General features: G+C 38.4%; 1 protein-coding gene across 1 annotated transcript in view; it reads right to left on the bottom strand.

The window, feature by feature from the left end:
* Positions 1 to 5,866: 5,866 nt before the first annotated feature.
* Positions 5,867 to 24,879, bottom strand: part of COL9A1 (collagen type IX alpha 1 chain) — a 60,686-nt gene continuing 41,673 nt past the window's right edge. The window contains exons 29-38 of the mRNA XM_041410674.1: positions 21,595 to 21,648; positions 20,770 to 20,841; positions 16,737 to 16,772; positions 16,590 to 16,634; positions 14,810 to 14,842; positions 12,038 to 12,184; positions 10,827 to 10,881; positions 9,703 to 9,891; positions 7,557 to 7,634; positions 5,867 to 6,429 (exon numbers count right to left, since the gene is read on the bottom strand). Coding sequence (XP_041266608.1) covers positions 6,245 to 6,429; positions 7,557 to 7,634; positions 9,703 to 9,891; positions 10,827 to 10,881; positions 12,038 to 12,184; positions 14,810 to 14,842; positions 16,590 to 16,634; positions 16,737 to 16,772; positions 20,770 to 20,841; positions 21,595 to 21,648 — 894 coding nt within the window. The 3' untranslated portion in view covers positions 5,867 to 6,244. The remainder of the gene's footprint in view (positions 6,430 to 7,556; positions 7,635 to 9,702; positions 9,892 to 10,826; positions 10,882 to 12,037; positions 12,185 to 14,809; positions 14,843 to 16,589; positions 16,635 to 16,736; positions 16,773 to 20,769; positions 20,842 to 21,594; positions 21,649 to 24,879) is intronic.

Here is a 24,879-nt window from a genome sequence, read left to right as displayed (position 1 = left end):
GTTGCTTTATCACCTCTTAAAAACCTGTTGGGATTTTCCTTGAATAGCAATGTATAGAACTACTCAGCTTGCCTAAAGAAAGTACAGAAGCTTCCTCAGAGGGAAGCATTCCCGAGGCTGCAGCAGACCTCCTGCTGTCCACATGGTGGAGTGCAAAACATCCTTTCAGTACAATTACAGCCCAGGCATTACTGGCCCAGCAGAACAAGAGCTGACCCAGCCATGTGTATTCTTACAGCACAAATGTCTGTGTTTCTGCCTTTATTCTTGAGACTTACTTTTTTCTGGTTTTTTTTTTTTTTTTCTTCGAATCTCTAGTTTTGCATTGTGGTATTTGCAGAAATACTGCCTTTCTTGAATAATTATTGTAAGATAATATTGCTAAGATTTTATTTGTGTTTATTATTATATTGTGTTTTATGTATGTTGCAAAAGAATATGTTGTGGTGAGACATCTCATTTTCAGGCATCATTTATGTCCCCTGCAATGATGTTTGTCCCCAGGGGAGGAGGGACTCACCTATGGTTAGTAAAAACTTCAACAGCGTCCAGTGTACAATTGGGCAGCAGTGCAGCCTGGTAATGTTTAGAGAACCAATATTCTTACCTTAAGCTGGATCTGTTTTCAATGTTAAAAGAGCACTGTGTTACAGAAACAGGATTGATTATCGATCCCTCCCTTACATCTTATGATTGTGGGTTATGACAGATATTAGATATGCACAGCTTTGTTAAATAAGTGGGGGTTTTAATTAATGGATAATCACACAAAATATTTTGGATCTTCTTCTTTTTCACAAGGGTGAAATAGTATTTTTCATGTCTATGTACACTCAATTTTTTTTCTTTTTTTTTTTCTGAAATGTTTATATGAAAGTCTTGTAAAAACCCCACTGGCTAAATTAGCAATTTATAAACTTGTTTCACCAAACAGACTACGTAAAACCAGTCCTTAATCTTGCATTTCACCAATGCAGTAGAAATGCTGCTGTAATGTGAGAAGAAAAGTAACTCAGAAATCAAAATATTGCTGGTTTGGGATGTGTTCTTATTGAATTTTTCATAGATTCTGGATGTACCAAATCATACAATTTTTTCCTGAAACCTGATATGTCCACTACAATTCGATTGTACTGGATGGATGTTTATATTACCTCCATGCACGTAGGTGGGTGTAGGTCATGGAAAGCAAGTTTAAGCTTGACTTTGTCATGGTTGATATTTAAGTGGGAAATTCAAGCTTCAGGATACTGTAAGGAAATGTGGTTTTCAAATATTAATTGCTAACAAATATTGCAGATTCTAGACCAAAATAAGTTTGTAGCTAAAAAGATTGGAGTCTACATGTCTTTTAGCAGTTCTCTTTCTTAGTCCGCTATTCTATAAACACTAATGCATTTAATTACTTACTGCAGTTTTAATGTAAATATATTCTGTCTCCAGTCAGAATGTTTGAAGGATTCTCAATGACATACCTAGGTGTTTTGTATTCTTTCAATTCTGAATTTTATGCAGCTGTCACTGAATGAATCACAGAACATGATGACTGGTTGCTTCCTTCCTTCCTTATATTTTTGGTTTGCAGCATTTAAGTTCGGTTCGATGGAAATGTATTAAGTGGATGAAAAATAACTTTTTACATTCTTGTCTGGCCATGTACATCTGAAAGAGGATGCTGGATGGAAATGAAAATATTTCACATACTTTCTGTTTGTTGCTCTGTCAAAAATGTCAGCTTTCCTTCTGTGTCAAATCACGAGAGGGAGGTTGCAACTGCAAACAGGAGAAAAGAGAGGCACAAAGCCACTGCAGTGAGCTCTGGGGAGAAGTCAGGGTGGGTTGGCTGAATCTGGGGGATTGGATTTCGATCCCAGCTGAATTCAGACTTGTGCTTCCTAAGTCTGGTGAAACTTAGAGCTCTACAATCTGGATTAAAAAAACAAACAAACAAACAAAACCAACTAAATGCAAAACCTTGGTCTTAATATGTATATAATTTATGGAAATTAATATATTCTCTGAATGCAAGTAAACTTCCTGCCCAAGTAGGAGATAATCACTTTTATTCAAGAAACTGATTCACTGAACTTTAGGGAACTATAGGAATTTTCATTTTTCTCTTGCTGCCCAACTCTCCCTGGAGGAAAAATGCTGATGACATTTTAAAGGATTCTAGGTAATAATTTCACTACTAACTTGATTTTCTTTCTTCCATTTTCATAGTGTCTTCAGAAATTTTGTTCATTTTGTTTTGTTCATTTTCTAAAGCTGCCAGGTTTACTCATCCTTTTGAATGCACAGGCAGCAAGCAAAACAGAACAGGAATAACAAAAAATTGAAGGGAGGGAATAAAACTGAAGCTGTAGCAAATCACACAGGAGTAACTTGCCCTACAAAATATAGATATTTCTTCTCTACCTGTCACCCCTGAGCAGAGGAGATGCAGCAACTGCATTTTTTAAGTATAAAGGAAGCAGAGGTTACATGGCCAAAAAATAATACAGTGATGAGCAGGTCAAGAAAACACATTTCACACAATTGTCTAAGCAATTTAAAAATATTTGCAAATTGCAATGTTGGAATTTGGAGTGCAGCTGCTGTGTTCTACCAGGGTGAATTAACACTGTTGTCTCTGAAACAAAGTGTTTCTTGGGAAACCTGGTTTCTTGTTCCTTCTGTCCTTCAAGTAACCTTCAAAATACCATCTGTTGACACTTTTCATATCTGAAGGAAAACAAATTTTGTTGCAGATCTGTGATTGGCTCTGAGTGAACTCAGATCATGACTAAGTATTCAAAGACATAAAACGTAGTGTAATCCTCCCTAGCCTTGGTTTCATACATCATTTAGGAGCTCCAAATAGTGCTCTAGAGCTTCTTTGGCTACAGAGACTTTGGCTGTGTGAAACATTGAAGATTTTTTGGTAGCAGTTTATACTAAGTTGCTTGAACCCAGTAATGGCTGAGGCAGAAAACTTATATATAAACTCATATATTAAATACTATATGTATATAATCTATAGGTGTATAATACATCCATCTCTTATCTCAATATTTGGCATCATGTTATGAATTCCTGCTAACAGAGTGATGGTGAATGGTGTTAATCCAGCTGGCCTCTGGTCACTAGTGGGGTTCCCCAAGGCTCAGAATTGGGGTTGGTCCTGTTCAGTGTCTTATCAGTGACCTGGATGATGGGATTGAGAGCACCCTCAATCAGTTGCAGACAACACCAAGCTGGGTGAGAGGGTTGATCTGCTGGAGGACAGGAAGGCTCTGCAAACTGTAAACTGGGGAGTCTGGACTGGATGGATGGATGGATGGATGGATGGATGGATGGATGGATGGATGGATGCTGAGGATTGCCCCAACCCTTGTGCAGGCCTTGGCCTTGGCCTTGCTGAAACTCGTGAGGTTCCCATGGACCCACTTCCTGAGTCTGTCCATGTCCCTCTGGATGGCATCCCTTCCCTCCAGCATGTTGGTCACACCTCAAGGCTCGGTGTCATTTGCAAACTTGCTGAGGGTGCACTCAATCCCATGGTCCGTGGCACCAGCAAAGGCATTAAACAGTCCCAGCATGGACCCTTGAGGAACTGGTCTCCACTTGGACATTGCGTCAGTGACCTCAACTCTTTTAGGGTGGCCACCAGGTCTGTCTGTCAAATCTATGTCTCTCCAGTTTACAGACAAGGATGTTGTCTAGGACACTGTCAAATTCTTTGTCCAGACAGATGCCAGTTCCTATTCCTTTCTTCATCACCACAATAACCCTGTCAGAAGGCCACCAAATTTGTTGGCAGCGACAGGCTAACAGAAAGACCCAATGATCTTAAAGTTCTTGTTCAACCAAAAAGAGTCTATAAACTGGTTATCATTAGAATTTTCTCTGGGTTCCTGCCTATACTGAAGTAACCGAGGAGCTAATATATGTATTTATCACACTGCAGTTAAACCTCCAGAACTAGAAGTGGTGACAGAGATCATGGTGGGTAAAAGATTTTCACTAGTCTTCTGTTCAATAAATCTCACAGAATTTTATGATGCTGAATCTGAAGGAGATGAGAAGATTTACTTGGGATTTCACTGAGGTTTTAGGAGCATCTGGTTAAAATTGTTGGCTGACAGTGGCTTGTGAAACCTCTCAATCTCTTTGCACTATGTCTTCTAAATTTATTTTAATTTTTTTTTTCTGTATCACCATAGTTAATACATCTTTATTTTAAAATCATAATCCTGTCTTTATTTTCCAAATCTTTATTTTACTTGAACGTGCTGTTACTAAGAATCCCGTCTCTGGTATGTTGTGGTGCACAGTCTACCATTTGTCAAGTACCTCTTTTCCATTCCTGTGTAAGGTTTGGAATTGAGAATCAGATTAACCTACGCATCCCATAAGGACTTACAATGGGCCTGAAGATTTTTTTCTTCAGTTCTTTAAGTTAAAACTTGTGAGTCAGCTTGAAGGCAGAAAATTTGTCACAATCTTAAGATGTCCACTTATAAAGATTCTGCGTTGAATTGACTCTCAGTGTTGAATTTGTTTGATTGTAATAATTCTTATTTGAGTTTTGCATATGAATATTTTTGCTCCTACATTTCCTTCTATTGTGGAATTTTATGCCTTTTTCAGAATATATTTTCTAAAGCACTTCACAGTTGTATTTAAATGTGGGGGGGTTTGCTTCTTTTGATTCATATGTTTATGCATTATGTACAGAAAACAATATTTTCATTCTGTTATCAGGTGAGATTTTTTTCTTTTCAGCAGTTTTACACACTTTATAGTCAAAATAAAAGTTTGCTGGTGAAACTACAGGTTTTTTTACTAGTGTTTTATTAGTTGCACTACCTATGGAGAACTTTGGAGTACTCTGCCCCAAGTCAGTAAAAACTGACCTAATTCAAAAATTTTTGAAAACTCCTTTATGTGTTCCCAAACATGTGTTGTGTGGCATCTTCTGGATTTGTTCACAAATGAAATTCATTGCACTTGCTGATTTTGGTGACTTCTTGTAATATTAATGTAGGAAAACAGGTTTGGTTTGAGGTAGGTTTAACTCTTATTTTTTTCAATAATTCCTTTTGGAGCATACATTGTACCATTGTACTTTTCCCTCTAGTGTTATCTTACATGTTGTGTGCAAAATGCAATGCTCCATGGATCTTGTTATTTCTCTCTGTTGTCACATGGCATCAAGTCCTTGGAGCATGATCCCACAGTTGAGGGCTAGGAGAAAAATCAGTGCCTAAAACAAATGTGCCACAGCATGTATAGGAAAATTTGGATGGCCAATAATGAAGAGAAAGAAAATATCATTGGGTGGTTTCATTGTTGTCTTGAAGAGAGAATAAAGTTCAGAGAGGTAAAGGCAAACCACAAATAATTTAATTTATATGGAGAGGAACAGAATACCCACATTGCACATTTTCCTCTAAAAACTAAGTATCTAAAAAAGGCAACTTAGGCCATCTAATGGCTGCCTTCTGGCTGTTCTGGCCATCAATACTGAATGCAGCCATACATAAAAAAATTAATTTGGGGGTTTGTAATCTTTTATAGGAAACATAGATATTTCTAGGACTCAAAGTTCTGATGACAGTGGCTACTAGCCTTTTATTTTAATGCCAAGTATAGCAAAGCAAGTTGCAATGGTCTTCATATGGAATTACAAATGCAACACAAATTGGAGTCAAAAAATGAAGAGGTTATTCCACCTGGGTTATTTATGGCAACCCTGTGATTGAATTGAAGAGCTGAAGGTTTAGCATATTCTGTGCAAAACACACATGAAGTGACTGTGATTGAAGAGTATGTGTTAGAATTTATTTTATAAGTATAAAAGAATAGATACAGCTGCTGTAAATAAAACTATCCTTATTTATTTGACGGCTGAAGACATTATTTCACTGTACATCATACATAGGAATTAAGTAGGGGAGGAGGAAAAAATCACAGAAACTCTTTATTAAACAAAATCAAAAATAAAAATAGACAAGTACCTTTTATTTCCCCCCAAAAGGAGAAGGCAGAAGGCAGCACCTGTGTATTTCTGTAAGCACCATTGCTCCAGCTTGTGTTGCTAAACACTCCTTTTGGAAGAATGCACAACCACTGTGTTAAAAATACCTTACTGAAACCTCGGTTGAAAGGTTTGTCCGTGTCTGCATTTCTCCTTCGCTCGTGATTCTGTCCTCAGCTGTCCGTGCAGGATGTGAATCCATGCCGGCACACAGCAGCACTCTCAGGGCCCTTTCATGTTCTTCCCGGCTCTCTGTCCCGCCTGCATCCTGCAGGACGCGGGCTCGCAGTACCCGGGAGGGCCGGGCGGGCCGGGGGGACCGGGAACCCCCGGCTGCCCGGCCACCCCAGGGACACCTCGGTCACCGTCACGGCCCTCCCTGCCGTAGCTGGCTTTGCCTGGTTCACCTGGAAAAGTGGATGCAGGGCTAAACTTTGGCAGCATGCAACTTGCGTAGCATAGCATCCTGTCCTAAAAAGCTGTATGAAGATTGTTTTTCACTGCTCTCAGGGGATTCCCAAGAGTGATGACAATTAACAGGGACAATTTTCCTCTAGCCAACACCCAATCTGCAATGACATTTCAGTCCCAGTGCTCTCCAGGTGTACCAGTGCAGGTCTGCTGCAGCACAAAGCTCTGCAGGGTACTCTACTCAGCCAACGCTCCTGACAAGACCTAGGGCAGGGTAGATGCTACTTGCTACCACAGAATTTCATTACCTCTCTGGAAAAAGAAATACCAATTTATTTTTTTTTCCACTCAGATGGATGGGGAAATATATGTAAAGATTTGAACTGCTGAGCACTGAAGTAGTTTTTACTCCTAAATCTTCAATGAAGAAATGAAAAACAGTGATTTCAAGAAGCATCTTCCAGGATAGATTTCTACAGAAAACACCTCTGAGTTACACAGACATACTTGGGGATCAGTAAATACTAAACTACTTTTTTTCCTTTTTCACAAAAGAACAAATATGAGTAGTTAATCTTGTAGATGAACACAGAATGTACAGTAGAAACGGTGATGGAAATAACATGTTTGTGTTCATTCGCTGGCCACTAGAGGCCAGCTGTGCTTCATTCATCAGCAGGAATCTCTCCTGGAGCCATGTTATAGAACACTGCAATTAATTACCTTGGAAATAAAATAATATCCTAAATTGTGACTGGATATTTTAAAGACTGCTGTGCCTGCCAGTGAGATAATCTGGAGGTTATGGCCTTATTTTTTTTTTAATTTTTTAAATACAATTACATGTGTATGTAATTTTTATTCATCTGTGTGTAATTGGCTCCTTTTTAAAATGCTTTCTTTACATTTTTTCTAATCTTTCTACACTGAGATAAATGAGGAGGTGGCTTATTGCTTTTTAGTTTTAAGCCTGATTTCTGACTGAAGTAAAAATTACTAAGCACTGTCATTTCAGAATTTATTGCTTAATGGACTCCTTTTATCTTTTCAAGGCAGCTTGAAGTATCAGTTCTGAGCAAATTTTTACTATCTATCTTCTTTATCCTCACCCTTTTTTATTTACCTGGAAGACCTCTTGGTCCAGGATAACCTTTCAGTCCTCTGCCTGGAAATCCTCTTTCTCCTCTTTCTCCTGGCTCACCTAAAGCAAATTCATGACACATTAGTTACAGTCTGCCTGGAGTATCATTTTTAGTAAATCCCCTTTCAGAAGTCAACAGTTAATAAGCAGAGAATTCACCTGGCTGTATATATTCTTAGCATCTTTCAATGATGTCCTGGCACATATCTGTGTAAAATGTTTAGGATTTGTTTGGGTTTTTTCACCCATTTGAGTCACACTCAGAAGCAGACAGGTTGGAGGGAAAGAAACTACCTAGAGCTGGACAGTAAGTACCATATGAAATATGTCACAGTCCATATAACAGGAATAAACCAAAGTCCCAGGATTTCAGGATATTTGGGATACAGACTGAGGCTACTGGCTTCTGCAAAACTATACAAGCTCAGTTAAGAAGTAAAAATTCTCAAGTGTTGGTCCTCGAGACAGCCAGTGCAGAAGAGACAAAAGGTGGTTACACAGATGACAGTATTCTGTTGACATTCACATAAGGCATAGTTTTACCTTCACAAAATAATTTTTTATCCTCATATAATAATGTCATGCAGACTTTCCTTTGGTAGACACCCAGAGTTTCTTCAAGCCCATATCTTGCTCCAAACCTGAATCATCTTAGTAAGAGGAAGGTTTTTTTGTTGCTTAGGTTGTAAAGTTCAAATTCTGTTCACTATTACCTATGAATATATCTGAACCAGGAGCTCAGAGTGAAGCACTGAGAGTTTTCAAGTTGGCTTCCATGTACCATCATTCCAGCTGTTGCACATGAGAGCATTCATCACTTCCCTTGTATTTGTAATGGTATTGCAAGGTTTCCTCTAATGTAACTCAGAATTTGATGACAGCTAGGTTTTTGTTAGTTATGAGAAGTATTTTGCTTAGGGTTTTTTTTGGGGGGAGGGGGGGTTAATGCTCTGTTTATTTTTTATTTTAATATTAACACACTGTAGCCTGCTGTGTGTTGAATAAAATATTGCATATCCCATATATCACATTTGTATTTCTCATTTTTGTTTCTTCTGCAGATGATATTACATTGAATTAAAACAGCAACAAAGGTCCAGCAAGAATGCTGTTAAGTATTGCTTTGTTTGTATTCTATTCCTTTGCTCAAAGGTTTTCCAAATTTCACTTTCAAATAAACGTTGAATCAAAAGTAAACACTGTACTCCAGCAACAGACCAGCTTTTTGCAGAAAGACAATTTTTAAATAAGACCTTCTTTTTGGAAAACGAATCAAACCCACTGCTGAATAGAAACTAATACATACATGGTAGTCATAAGACTTTGCAGAAAATTTTACCCTGTAATTCTCTGGAGGAGAGTAGAACCTCTCAGTCATGAACAGAAGAGATTTACCTAGATCAAAGACTTTGTGTAAAATGTAAGTCACTTTTATTATGGATTTGTCCTTTCCAAAGAATCAATAGGCTCTGGCACCTGGTGAAATTATGTTAAATGACTCAAGTATTATATGCAAATAAAAAGGTAAATTATTATCAATCCTTTGTAATGTGATAAACTGGGTGTGCTTAGAAAAGTAGACTTAGTGAAGTAATCTGACTGCCTACATCAGCTCTTGGGACCATGATTCTTGCAGAAGTTAGGTCAACAGCCAGGCTGAATGGGGCAAAGACAACCACTGCTGGAATCACATGTGGTGTTTGTCATCAAATGACTGCTACAATGTGAGAAAGGACAGCCATCTGCCCTGAACTAGAAAGAAGCAGCTGAGTCAGAGTCCTAATATTGATTTTCACTCTCATGTACTTCTGAGGTTTTGTGGTTTTATAAATGCTAAAAAGCAGATTTCTAAACAAGTCTTGCTGACTGCAGGCCAATGAGCCCTTTAATCACTGTGGTTACTGACACACCAGTTACAGTGAACAGCTTACATTCCTAACTCAGGATCCTTTTTGGACCTCAAGTGTGTACAGCACACATCCACAACCTGTAAACCAAGGAAGGGGGCAACAACAGCAGCAAGACCAAAACAAACCAAAAAAAAAAAAAAAAAAAAACACCAAACCAAACCCCCAGAAACCAAAACTAAAGCAGTCACCAAGTGAAAGCCAGCTGGAGAATTTCTTACCTTTCGGACCTTTACGACCAATCTCACCAGGGGGACCTTTAAGGCCAGGCAGACCACGGGGGCCAAGCTGTCCTGGGAAACCATTTTCACCAGCAGGTCCTGGAGCACCTGGTGGCCCTGGTCGGCCAGGAAGACCCGGAGCACCAAATTCTGGCCTCCTAAGGCTGGCTGCCAGCTGAGCTAATTGTTCTGCAATGAGCAGGAGGAGAGAATTATGGAGTAAGTGAACAAGAACGAAGAGATTCCCATGATCACTGAAGAAGACTCTATGTTCACTGCTACAGGAAAGGACAGATTACACTACAGCACCTTCCTTTTTTACTTTGCTATTTACAAAGTTTATTACACAAAAGGTATTATCTTATTATAGAAGAGATTTATCCTATTTATAAGAGGTTTTTTTTTTTTTTTAAATACCCTGTTGAGCATTATCAAGAACAGTGACAACTACTGAAAATTTGTAAAACATGAACAGCATATTCATTCTGTAAACCCTTAACATTACAGAGGCATAATAACCCCAAAGACATCTTCAATAGCAATTAGTGAAAAAAAATTGTGTTTACAGTTCAACTTAGTAAATTCCATGCACCCAATCATATTAGAAAAGCTTGACATTTCTTTGTGTGTCAAGAACTCAGCAAATTAGAGTATCTCTGTATTGCTTTAATTTTAAGGTATGTTATCTCCAGAAACCTCTCTCTGCATTCCTCTTCTTTTCACCTATTTTGCACAGTTTTGTTTTTTTTTTTTCTGATAGTAAATACAAAAGGCTAAAAAGCTTTCAGTGAAGCTTGTACTTTTATGTATGTAAACACAGCAAGTGATTTGAATACAAAATGTATTTATTTCACACAGCTGCTCTGGTCTATGGCCTGCTCACCACAGCAGCAGTGTGGAATCAACAGGCAGTTAGTTCCATGAGGCTACAAAATATATATAAGTCAGGGACTTCCTCATACTATGCCCACATTTGTGTGTGGAAAGGTTTTCCAGCAGGTATCCCACCAAGGCCACGCAATTTGTTCTGGGTAAGCACGGGGAAAATCCTGGTTGCCTCCACAGAAATACGTGATCCCAATTTAAATGCACAAGAAACATGAAATACTTTTTAGCCGATTTACCTTGCATGACTCTCATGCAAACCTGCTTAATGTGCTGATCGCTTGGTTCTTTTCCCTAGGATTAAAAAAAAGGGTTTTAACAAAACAGTTGATGTCACACTTACATTTTATGAGTGTGCCTGATTCAAAAAAAAGCTGTCAATACAGAGTTGTCACACTTTAACCCCAGCTGCCACACCCATGGAACAGGGGAAGAAAAAGAAGTTTAATAAATGGAAAGTAAGAAGCAGAGGAAGGGGTAGGAAAAAGGGGAAGAGGAAGAAGAAAATAAAATACAAAAAAACCAATGATAATGCAAGTGATACAAACGAAAGCAGTTGCTTACCACTCTCACAAGTTTCCCCTGGTTACATGGCTGAGTGTGATGCCACATGGCATGGGATATCCCTTTGGTCCGTTATAGTCAGCTCTCACAGATGAGCCCCCTCCCAATTTTTTGTGCACCTCCAACCTACTCACTGAGTGCACAATGTAAGGAGAAGGAGAGGCTTTGATTCTATGCAATGTTCATGAGTAACTGAAACATCACAGAATGGATTGGGTTGAAAGGGACCTTTGAAACCATCTAATTCCAACCCCCTTCTCAGGGCCCCTTTTAACCTGGCCTTGAACTCTTCCAGGGATGGAGCATCCACAGCTTCTCTGGGTGACCTATTAGTACCTCTCCATTCTTGCAGTGTAGAATTTCCTCCTATTATCTAATCTAAAACTATGCTCTTTCACTTTGAAACCATTACCCCTTCCCCTGCTCCCATCAGTGTGCTACAAATATTATTGTCAGCACAAATCCAAAATATAACCCCACAAAAGTCACTATGAAGAAATTTAACTGTATCCCAACAGAAATAATCCATTAGTCACTAAAAGGTGTTCCAGCTCCTGCAAGTGTTATTATTCCAGCTGATGTCAATTTAACTAGCAAGGTAAAGTCTGAGTGATGCTCCTTTGTATCAAACACAGTTTGGTTTCATGCACACTACAGGGATGAGGTGGGCATAAGAAAACAGAGCTGAACTGAAAGCTGGGGCCCCAAGGGTGTAGCTGTGTACAACCCAGGGTTTCTCTGGTGTACACCTGTGTCTGATGAGGGGCACACTGTATTTCAGACTGCTGTGGCACTTCAGTTTGGCATGTGCACATGCAAAACAAGGAGTGTTGTGAGTGAGAGGTAAAGGCTCAAAAGATACCAATTTCATGAAAACAGTACTTACAGCTGGACCTTCACTGCCAGGCAGGCCTGGAGCACCCTGCTCACCCTGCAAGCCTCGTGGTCCAGGTGAGCCACGTGGCCCTTCCATGCCAGGCAGTCCCCGACTTCCCTCAGGCCCGCGGGAACCAGAGTCTCCGGGATTACCAACCTGTTAAAGAAAGAGAGGAATTTCAATAGACTGCTGTACTACTGATAGACTCATTCTGACATATCAAAATGGTGACAGGAGCTATTCACAAATAAAAAGAAATGATTGCTTGAAATGCAGATGTTCAATAGAACTTCTTTCAAGTAAGCAACTGGTGTCAGTAGTTGCATGATTTTTAAGAGGTCTGCACTCTTACAGAGGAGAAGTAGAAAAATAATCTGTCAAAACAGGTAAATCAGATAGTAACATAGGTAAATCAAACATGCTCAAGATGGCTTTCTGCCCTTGCATATGTCAACATGGAACATTTCTAGACATTAAGTCCTGCTTAAGGTATGAAAACTCCAGCTCCCTTCTTATTCCAAATGTCTTTCATGTCCTTCTCTAGAGAGGATCACGGTGTGAGCCTCTACTGCGTAGCCCCAGGCTGTTTGGGAACACACATTTTTGCTTTGTTTACTCTGCCAGAGCTAGTTCTAGTGCTTAAACTGCAGTTTGCTGGCAGAGGGGAAGGAACATCCTCCCACCAACTGACATTGACAAACTGCCTGAACAGACGCAGTGCTGCCTTATTTCACTCAGGGAAGGGGTAGAAAGCTATTCCTGACCCTGGGGAATGAAAGGATTGATGTGACTATGTCAACATGTCCACTTCAGTACACTGAGTAAATAAAGCTATAGCTTCTGCTCCAGTAATTTTACTAAGAGTTATTAAATATCATGCAGAGGGTGACCTATTCCAGCAGGCACCTCTGAATTATTGTATTGGGCTTGAGCAGCAATGTCCTGGTAGCAGGGGGTCTACAGGTGTGGCTTCTCTAAGAAGCTGCCAAAAGCTTCCCCCATGTCCAGCAGAGCCAACACGAGCCAGCTCTGAATCAGACCTACTGGCCAATGCCAAGCCAATCAATGATGTTAATAAAGCCTCTGGGATAACATATTTAAGGAGGAAAAAAATATTGTCCAGAAATAATTGCAGCCAGAGAAGAGCAGGGTGAGAATATGTGAAATGAACAGCTCTGAAGATACTGAGGTCAGTGCAGAAGGAGGGGGAGGAGGTGCTTCCCTTTTGTTTTACTTCCCTTTATCCTGCTCTGACTCTGGTAATAAATCAGTTTCTCCAAGTCTGTTTTGGCCGTGACTGTAACAGGTGAGGAATCTCTCCCTGGCCCCATGAGCATTTTGTTGTATTTTCTCTTCCTTGGCCAGTTTTGAGGAAAGGAGTGACAGTATGGTTTTGGTGCACACCTGACATCCAGTCAAGCTCAAACCACCACAGTTGCTCCCAATGCAAGTTAATTTACATCTAATAACCACTAGTAGTAATAACAAAGAAAAATATGGCACAAAAGAAGAAAAAAAATCCACCTTAAAAACCCCAAATGAGCAGGGAAAAAAAATAATCCTACATACTCACGACTTCCCAAATCTACTGGGGAAAAAAAAAAAAAAAAAGAGTAACACCCTCTGAAAGAGATTCTAAAGAACAAATTCCTCAGCTGCGGTATCAGTTAACTCCATAAGGTGGGACCATTTTGGTTCCAGCTGTGCTGCATCCCAGACAGCCAATTCTAGCCCTATCAGAACAAAACCCAAAGAACATTCTTTGATAGATACATTAAGGAGACAGAAAATTTGCTTTTATGGACTATGCAACCGAGAAGACATCATTCCTTTCTTCCCCAGCCTGGTGAGTTATCAGGTTCCCAGACAGATTACTCATTCTTGTGAGGGCACTCACTGAGATACAAGCACTGTAGGCTCTCATCAAGACAAGAGGATCTGAAAAATTTAGGTGGAGAAAATTACGGATTTCTCTTCTAATCTATCTCTTCCTCATGTCCTTCTTGTAGGATCTACATCAAGTAAATACTCTTTAGCTTGCATTTGCTTAGCCCAAAAGTTACCCAGATCACTAATAACACAAGCACAGGATTTTTTGTTGTGCTCAGCCTCCATTCCCCATAGGGAGAACTGTTGGTATTTTAGTATCACAGCTCATACTGTCAGATGCTGTAACAATCCAACTCTTCAGTGATCCTGAAATAAAATAATGAATTCAGCTCTCCAGTTATTTTTTTGTGATATACAAGATCCCACTCACCTTCCACATCAAAGTCATAATTTTGCAGTAAAATACAACAAAACAAATAAAAATAAGATAAAAACACAATAAAAATAAAATAAAGGAAGCTGGGCCATAAATACTTCTAGTGTCACAGACATCACAATCCTGCTGCCAGCTTTTTAACAGTGGCACACAGCCACTGCACTGAGCCTCCTTTCTATCCAACACCTACTGTACAAAGGGTGCCTTCATTTCCTTGAAAAAAAAAAAACTTTGTTGGCCAGAAAACTGCTGCTGAATGATGCTTCTCTTTTATGGAATTAGAATCCAGGAAACTAACTCCTTTTCAAAGCTAATTCATTTTAATATTAACTGTATTCAAAATTTAAACAGAAGAAAAGCTGCTAAAACACATTCCATTTCACTGCGATAAAGAGGTCAGCTTGTTATTTGCATTTTTCTTTCCTTTTCTTTCTTTTCTTTCCTTTTCTTTCCTTCCATTTATATGATCTACTAGATCTCTATATTTCTATAACAATGCTATTCATTATACTTACAGCTCCCTTTGCTCCTGGTAATCCCATGTCACCCTAAAAAGAAGACAAACTATATTAGAAGAGAGGCTCCTTATCACAGGCATTACAAATGCAGTAAATGTGACACAATGTTTTTTGAATATAAAAAGAAATTTCATATATTTAGTTGATTTATGCAAAATTGTCCCACAAATAATTACAATTCCTTTGAGAATAAAACCTTTATTTTGAGTGGGTTTCGTACAATTCCTTTCTCAAAAACTTTTCTGTAAGGTTCAGTTGAGAAAGCATGTTTGTTATCATTGGTTTTGTATTGCTTTTCTTGGAATTAGACATGTGGCTCACCTCTCAAACACACCACAGGACAATCTTACTTAGATTTCTTGGAAACCTTTAAAAGAAGCATTTTTTTAACTAGGATTTTCTAGTTTCTACAAAGTGACAGAACTATGGATATTGGTGCTGTGTTGGTGCTGAAAAAACTGCAACAGAAACTACCTAAAGTTCTGTGAAAAAGCCAAACCCCTACAAGTTCCTACTTCCAGCAATCTTTGTCCTGGCTTCAACAATACCAAAATCCCTCAATCACCTGACTGAGAATAACAATCCTACTATTCAGTAATTTTTAGGTTTTCCTCTCAACTTAAAAAAAAAGAAAAAAAACTTTCAAAATCTTTTAATTACCTGTGAAATAGATTAGCATGACAACACTAAAGAAACTTTGAGTAATTTCTGTAAACTGTACCTTCCCAGTTCCTAAATGCTATTGGTGATATAACTGGTTTCCAGCCAAAGGCCTGTCTGTTAATGAATATGCTATAATTGAAATAGAAATAATTGTTATCCATTTAAAACCAGACTAGCAGGCAGCACACTTAAACACCCCATAATATTGCTTCCTGGGAATCTGTAGAGTGATCATAATGCTCAGTTACTGGACATCTAGCTCACTAAGTCTTTCAAAATTGCAGCCTGTGGGAAAAATACACTTATTTCCAGAATACAACCTGGCTACCATTCTTTGAATAAGGAGCAGTTTACTTCCTCTAGAAAGATCAGTTCTGGCTTTGCTGGATGAGGCCCCATGGGAGCCACTGGACCAGAAGGTTTCTCTTTTGGCAGAGAAACAAATCCTTTTTACCCAAGGGCACTTGACCCAGGCATTACCCACGTCAATTCACAACATGCCCTACTCTTGCAGCAGATTAGATAGATAGATAGATAGATAGATAGATAGATAGATAGATAGATAGAATATCACAGTGCCACAGCCTATTCCCAGTCCATTTTTCCTCTCTGTAACAGTTGCAAATCATATTTCCAAAGAGAAAGTCAATACAAAATGTTTCCTTTAAGTGTGAGCCATTAAGGATATTTATTAACTCTCTTCCTCTTTCACCTGAATTAAACTACTTGCTCATCCTCACTGCCTCAAACACCACGAATTTATGTGCTTGTGTATGCATGTACATATATATTCTTATATATAAATACTCTTTTATATATATATATATATATATAAAACAGAAACACAGGCACGTCTTTTTTTCTTCAAGGCAGTCTGTTCTGTATGGTACAACTAAGCAAACCTGTATATTTCAGTGCTTTCCAAACAGCAGGAATAGAGAAATAAGGCAAACAAACAGAACTGCTGTGCTCTGCAAAGGTCAGTTGGTATAAAACCGAAATGTGCCTTTCAGTAATGAAAATATAATGCTTGATGCACTCCAACAATACTTTATATTTTTAATTTAAAACAGCAATCTAGTATTATATCAAGTAAAGGGAAAAAACGCCTTACTAAGTCACCCTTTTCTCCTCCATCTCCTTCTGCTCCAGGGGCACCCTATATCAAAGAAAGACATACTGTCAGCCTTCAGATTTAGTCAATATTATGTAACATTTGGTACTGTGATTTTCAAGTCCCATGATCTCTAACATTACTTACTTGTTCACCCTTAGGTCCTGGTTCACCCACCGAACCCTAAAAGGTTAAGAATAAAAATATTAAAAATAAAAAGAGAAGAAATATTCAGAATTTCAAAGTTCAGATTCTAAAAGCACACTAAATGTTATTTGATCCTAAATTTCACATTCATGCAAGAGACTTTCAAAGCTGCAAAATTTTAATAATTACAATGAAAGCGCTTAAATCTTACTACATAAGTTATGTGACAGAGTGAAGGCAATACGAGTATGGAACATATAATCCTCTACCACACTGTACAGTAGATATTCTGACTGTCCAATGGTACAGCTCTTGCAGCTGCTACAGGTCTGCTCTGGGAATTGCTTAGAAGCTACAAGTAAATAAATTCAGTAAGTGTATCACTTTTTCTAGCACCATTATATATTCCATATTGCTGTAGGCTATTCTAGCCCTGTTAGTGTGGGAAAAGCAGAGAGACATCCACAAGAACAGTCACAATCTTGTCCTGCATGCTGTTTAATTCTCAATGACTTTTAGCAAACCTGTGTCTAGAATTATGATTACTGCAGTCAAAGCTGAAGGGTTTGTATCTTAAAGTTAATAATCCTTTCTAAAAATAAATTAATTATGTTTCATATTAGAATCCTCTAACAAAACATACCCATTTGGACAGGCAGGAAAAAAAGAGAAATAAATTAATGACCCGATTAATTTCAAACATATGCAATTTTTATCTAGAGTAAAACTACTATGTTTTTAGAACAGTATATTATTTATTTGTATTCTGTTAGAAAATCAGTCACACCATCCTTTTAATATTCTTTCCAGTCTGTGCATGCTCAAGGATATGCATTCCAAATGAACTATAACTGTGCATGATAATCCTGTTTTTTGTCAAACAGACAGAGATGCAGCAGTTTCTCTCCCATTTCAGAGATCCATTTAATTCACATAAGATATAGGCACACAGACTGGTGTAGCTTTTACAGAATTTAATGAATTCTGACATGTTCTCATGTTCTTGAAGATGAAGAGCTAATATTAAATTATACACAAAGCTAAGCAGTATAAATGACAGAACTATTTAACATTCTGACTTTGTCAAACAATATTGAAACTATTTTGTCTGAGTTGTTATCAGCATTGTGCCTTGTTAAGGTTTCCCAATTACACAAAAAAGGCATTGGTTTCCAACCGAACATTATTTTGGGCATTCTTTTTCTCCCCTTACTCTTCTTTATAGCAATAAAACTGCCAAAAGATAAAGCTGACATAGAAGAATCTATTGCTTTTTTAAGCCTGTCCTGCAATGTTTGTATAAGCAAATATAAAAATCACAACTGAAACTACTGGAATCAATTCTACATTGACTCCAAAAATTGTAATGGGGGAAGTAAGGCAAGATGGCAAACTATGAAAATTGTCACTTTTACTGACATACTGCCTATCTATTTTGCAAAAATCCCTCTCAAATAATACTCAAGAACTCTTTGGAAAACTGCCTGACAGCATGATCCAAAACTGTACCAGGGGCTTCTTTAACTACTTAGCCGCACAAAGGATCATGCTGCAGTGCCAAGGTCCGGCACTGAGCTTGATGCTGTTTAACTGACTAAAACAGAACCCAAGTGTATAAAACCAATCCAAAACACATGAATCAGAAGCAGCCTAAGTGGTGAATGCTGGGGTTGGGCCATTATCGGTGCTGCATGGGCAGAACCACCCTGTAAGATTCACTGAAGCCTAAGCCATTGCTCTTGTTCTGCTCTGTACTGCTCTCTGCTAGCCTTCGTCAGCTGTGTGCCTGATGCACTCAGCTCCATGCCCAAGCTAGTGGCAGTCTGGTTCAGGCTCCAAAGGAGGCAAAGACCTAGGCTGTGACCTCCTTTTCCAAGCTGTGACCCCACAGGGTGACATGGTGGGGATTGGTCCATGTGGGCTTGGAAACAGGAACACTGAGCCTGCTGTTAGCACATGATATTACACTTGTAACATTCAATCATTGCTATATCCATTGAATTTTGTCTGCTCTCACTTTTACATATTACTTCAGTAAAAATAATTCTGGTGGTATCTTTGGTAGTGATTTATTCTTGAAGTGGTCAACACCTGCACAAGAAAAGATGCCAACAGACAGCACACAATATTTAACAGCTTTGGGATCAAGAATGCCTACTGATATATCAAATGCATGAATTCTACTGGCTTCTAGATGCTATTTACATCAACTCTTACCATGCAGATACAGCTACACAACAGAACTTTATAGGATTCCTGTGTACAAAACCATGAAGTTTTGAAATCAGAAAGTGAAAAAAGGTTACTTCAGCCTAGAACTTACTCCTAGAAGGGGCTGACCCAAAGAAAGGCTACAGAGATGCCTGACAAGGTTGTTGGTTATTTCCCACCTGACAAGGTTGTTTGTGTAAGACTGATGCAGTTGCAAAAGCTGAAGGGAAGAGGAAGGATACAGTGGCACAGTGCTCTCCAGGCTTGTGACTTGGAGGAGATACTGCAAGTCAGTGCTGCTGGCAAGGCTGCAGCTATGCTAAACATGTCCCAGAAAATTCACTACAACCTCCATGCAACTGGAAAATTGAGTATGAGTCAAGGATACAAGTGGAGAGCTAAAAAGCAATCATAGGATGAAATAATTCCTAGCATAGCACTTTGGACTTTAAGATATTTGCACAGAGCATTAAATTGACCTCAGGTTTTTTAAAAAGGTCCAGGCATAAGTTACTGTCATCTGCCAGTTAGATACTCAGAAACTTCCTGCCTGGATCTCTCTAGGTCTGTTTACAGCATCGACATTCTACTTTTTATCCCAGAGATCCAGATGCTTTATATGGCAAATGAGGAAAATCAAGCACCCTTGGAGGGAGGTTAGCACTGTAACAAACGTTAGGTATTTTCCTTCTACCTTTGCTTCCTTCAATCTCCTTCTGGAGAAGTCTAGAATATGAATCATTACCAATCTAATAAAAAGAGACTGCTTTATGTCAATACTTAAATTTGACTAGAAACATGTCCTGATCTCAGCATTAAAAGAAAACCAAACAAACATGAAAAAAATACCTCAGCAACATCGAAGACTTAGAAGATTGCTTTTAAGTACCTGAATAGCTTTTTTTTTTTTTTAAAGCTGCCAAAGATAACAGCAAACCCTATCCAGAAACCCTATGATGTACACTGGGAACATACCAAGGGCAGGACCCCTCTGTTCAGCTAAGACATTCTACAGCAGTTATACCCACGTCTGACTAACAGTCCAACAGTCCCTTGGTTGTCAGGAGGATGTAAGAGGCACTTCACAAATGTAATTCATTTCATACTGATGTAGACCTGCCTCAAGTAAGGAAGACACAGTAGAGAACTTAATACTTTATATCGAAGATGTCAGAAGTTAGGCAAGTGAATTCCATCCTTTGCAGTCTCCCATAGCCAAGAGAAGATAAGAAACATCTCTGGCTTTATGTACTGTCTTCACTAACACATATTGAGCAAAGCAAGATATATTCTACAGTTATTGGGCCCTGGGGCCCAATCCTTCCCTCTCAACAAAATATTTGAAGAGTACTTATATCCTGTAATTCTGCATGCATTCATAGGTGTTGTGTGTGTGTCTCAATCGTTGCATTAGCATGTGCATTTCCATAGACATATAACAGGCATCACTACTACTGTTGGTGAGAGTCGAAGTTGCAAAGCTCTATAGTGACCACAGATCCTGACTGACCATTTCATATCTGGCTGTGCCAGTGATTTGCAGTACGATTTAGGTCTTTAAATTATTCAAATTTTAAAAACTGAAATAATTTATATACCAGTAATCTTATTTCAGTCCCCTAAGTGGCACTGTCAAGATTTTCCTTTACACGTCTATGAGCTACAAGTAGTTAATGGGCACGAAGAGCATCCCTTTCAAGCAGTTAAACATCTACATACAAAACAAGAAAACATATATTAATTAATGGAAAAACTGAAAACAGTGCTCAACTTGTTGTGTTTACTCCTGACACCAAACTGCATGTACAAGTGCATTTCTTACCCGGTCACCTTTACCACCAGGAAGGCCTGGAGGACCAGGCAGTCCAGGAAGTCCAATACTACCCTGGGGACCCTGTGAAAATAAGTCAAGGATGTAAACTTAGCCAATCTTGTTTAGAATGAACAACTAAGGGTCATACCCTGAAGCAGATAGGGCAAAACCTTATTCCCAGAACAGACTGAGCTTGATGAAAGAGGATTATCTGATGCAAATTGAGCTGATCCGAAGTACGGCACTTTAAACAGAATGTTATTATGAATTTACTGCTGACAAGCACAACAGAAATGACTTACAGGGTTTTCTACCCTCCAGTCCCTCAACGACAGACTGGTTCTCTTAAAAATCCTTCCCAAGATCTTGCACTCTGCGATTTGCACATTCCTCTGTAACAGTAGGCTCTTTCAGCCAAGACCTCCCCAGCTATTCCTCTGACTGATTCTGTGTAAATACTGCTGGAGCTCTGGTAAAAGGTGGCATTCATAATGTGCTCCATTCATTAGTTTCACGTAGCTGTTAGCAGAAAGCCTGTCTCTCACTGCTCCTGTTCCCAGGAGCCCACACAAGAGTGTGCCGCTCAGCTTTGCATGTCATAGGATTTATGGGTTTATCAAGTAGAAGAAAAAATCACACACATCTCCATGTAATTTAAGACAGCATTTTCTAATATTAGCACAGTCACAGAGGACTGAAAAAGAAACTGAACCACCACTCATTGCAATGTTATTTTCGGTTCCCTGCACGTATAAATGGGTAAGTGTAATTCAGATGATACTACAGGTCCTTGAAAGTAAACATGAGTACTGAATATGGAAGTAAACTGCTTACCAACTTCCCTGGTAAACCTGGAGGACCTGCAGGACCTGTCTCCCCTCTGCTACCCTGGAAGCAAAAATAGAGGGACAACATTATTTCCTGGAATTCTTCTTGTGATCTGGGAATAAAGTATGATTTTTTTTTCTTAATATTAAGTGACTTACACTACTTAGCTGTTGAGTTTAATTGAAACTTCTTTTTCATAGTTCAAAAATACCATAGGCATTAAAACCAGTGAAATTTTCAGAGTAAACATTTTTAGTTAACCATGGCATATAACCTTTATTTGGCATTAAATAATTCAAGTAAATAATTTTGCTGAGTGATTAAGCAAAATGAAGTTTCCTTCATGGGATCACACCAGAGAGTTACCTGTCACAAACATAATCACTTCATTATGGCAACTCTGGCAGGCACACTTAACTTTAGGTTTCTGCTTAGTTTCATCACCTGAGCTCCTTCCTATATGCTACATACTTAAAGCATCTGATCCCTAATGCACAAATGTGAAAAGCGATGAAGTAATGCTTAACAAACCCATTCAGGTTTAAAAAAAGTCTAGAGTGTTATAGGGAGAGGTAACTTTTAAAAGCCACCATTTATTACAGTGATAACCACAAATACATGCTTTACTGCATCTATTACATCTTCACTTCCATTCAGATCACACATTCACATTAGTGTTACAACTCCATTTCTTATTGCAGCACTTGAATACACACTCTGGGTAAATCTGACCTTGAGCCAAACTTGCAAATATTTTAAACAATTTTTGAACTAAAGTACCTTCCTCAAAAGATTTTGTCTCATATGATTAAATTTTTCAGAACAGCTCAATTTTACAGCTTTACTCTCACATATCCCTGGACAGATAAATTCAAACAGTCTCCCAACACAAGCTTTGGTCTCATGAAACTCTTCTTAAATTCAGTGTGACTATGTAAGCACTATTTGCAATAAAAGAAAGATACAACATTTAAGATCATAAAATGTCAAGAATTTAAGTTATTAGTTATGCAAGTTGACAAATATTATGCAATGACAGACAATTTTAGATTAAAGCAGATCTTAGCATTATAGTGCTGCGTGCAGTCAATAATTTTAAATACAGGGAGATTTTCATAACAACTACAATATTGTCAAATGTTGTGGTATGCTAAATAAAAGGAGATGGCAGACATGGCCTTTTACACTAGGTCATAAATGCAATGACAACTTCTCACACAAGCTTAGGAAAGCTAATTCTACAATTGAAAAAATAATTAGGTATCCTGGAGAGACCACGGAACCAAACATAAAGAGACTTTTCAATTAATTGCCTTCAAAATATCCTATGGTGTTAAAATGCCTATTACTTTAAAGCACTTTGCATAATTTCTAGAAGCTTTTTTATGTTAAAACAAAAAGAGAGAAAGGAAAAGTGTTTCCTAACTCACCTTCATCTTACAACCCAGAACATGCATTACAATTTTATTTAATCACAATATTCTGAACTACATCTCTGACCTGGAATGCTGCTATATTTCTGATGCAGGAAAGATGAAGACTAAAATTATGATCAACATTAGAATCTTGTTTCTCATATCATTTTCATGAAACCCATATCAGTCATTCATGACCCATAACAGTCATTACTACACAGAGATGAATCAAAAGCAGTATAATCTTCAGAGAGTTAAAATCTTATAATAAACCTCTTAAGTACATCAAAAGTTCTGCTGATCACACAAAATTCAAGGAAAAACTTTCATTTTATTTCAAATGCAGAAAAAAATCTTTTGTCAAATGCACAGCACCGGCAGTTTGTCAAACACAATTCTTTTCTAAGGGGGCAAAGAAGGAGGTTAGTTTACAGAAGACCAGAATACAAATGCGTAGTATCTCCTTGTAATCATTGATATTTTGTCTGTAAGGACAGATTATTTCAAACTATGGGCCACCACTGCAAGATCTGCAGCTGTCTTTTAGCAAGTAAGAGAATAACTGGAACCCAAAGAACGAGAAATCCCATACCTGGTATAACTAGAAAGACTGCAATGCTTCCTCCAAATTATACCAGACTAGGTTATACAGTAAGATGCTTAGTCATAGTTTTGAAGAAAAAGAAAGGGCATCTTGAAATGTCCTCGTGTAAACATTTAAAATGCAACATAAGTCATGTCCTAGAAGCACCTTCATTTTCCCCACAGCCTGTAGGAGGGTTTCTGTATCAGCTGGTTCAGGTGTTGACATCTGTTCTTGGCCAGATGAAATGTTCCTCTGTGCTGTAAGTCACTACAGGCAGGAATTAGAGCAGAAGGCAGTTTGGCCACGTCCTCAGCCTACCTTTCCCATACAGCAGCCCTCTGTATAAGAGTGCATAGCTTCAAGCCACCCACAAACCAACAGGCATGCTGCACTGGCTTTAGCAAAAAGACTACCAGAATCTGTATGGTTTTATGCACTTTTGACACACTTCAGAATCTGTGCTTTTCCTAGATACGCTTAAAGAGGGAAAGAAGCCACTCAAGTTTGGAGTGAGCTGAGACAGACCAGCTTGCATCCATGCTGGTGAACATTCCATGCCTCAAGGAAACGGCACGTGCAAAATGGTAAGTGTGAAATGGTGGCACAGCACTGCAATCTGAACACCACCAGGATGTAGCCTTTCCATAGCTCCTGTGCTAGACTGTGGTTACCACAAAAATTACCTTCCCTTTGTTTCAAGGCACAATGGCTGAACCACTCAATAAATTTCAAGATTTAATGTCTTTCTCACAGATCTGTTATATTCAGCCTTTTAATGTAACATACATAAGAAGACCTTACAGTATTTACAGCTGACCTTCCCTTAAGCTCTCTGGGATGGTTTTCATCCTCACTGAAATTTTGAAGACTTGATCCTTTTGTAGAATTCTCACAAACAAACAGTTACAGAATGCAATCTCATGCTAAGAGAGTTTCACTGGCTTATTGGTTTCCTGTTCATCAATTGAGTGGAACAATAATAAGAATGAGAATACATTCCAGGTAAGTGGTTGCCCAGATAATTGAAACAATAATTACAATCACTTGAGATGGAATTCACAGCATATACTGTAAAAACCCTTTATTTAAAGTTTTCACTTAAATTTGTCACTAATTATAAGTAATTTGCTATATATTATTAAATATATGCCACAGGACTGCCAAATAGAATTTTTTTGCAAAATGTAACCCATTTATCAACTAAACACTTATGAGACTTGAACTTACCAAATTTTTGTCATGCAAGATCTCAGGGGAAATACTCATTTAAGTGCAAGGATTTATCCAAAG

This window comes from Onychostruthus taczanowskii, unplaced genomic scaffold (genome assembly GCF_017590055.1).
Source record: "Onychostruthus taczanowskii isolate IOZ18803 unplaced genomic scaffold, ASM1759005v1 scaffold33, whole genome shotgun sequence".
NCBI classification, from domain to species: domain Eukaryota; kingdom Metazoa; phylum Chordata; class Aves; order Passeriformes; family Passeridae; genus Onychostruthus; species Onychostruthus taczanowskii.
The sequence above is the reverse complement of the archived record's forward strand: the minus strand, read 5'-3'. Positions and strand labels throughout refer to the sequence as shown.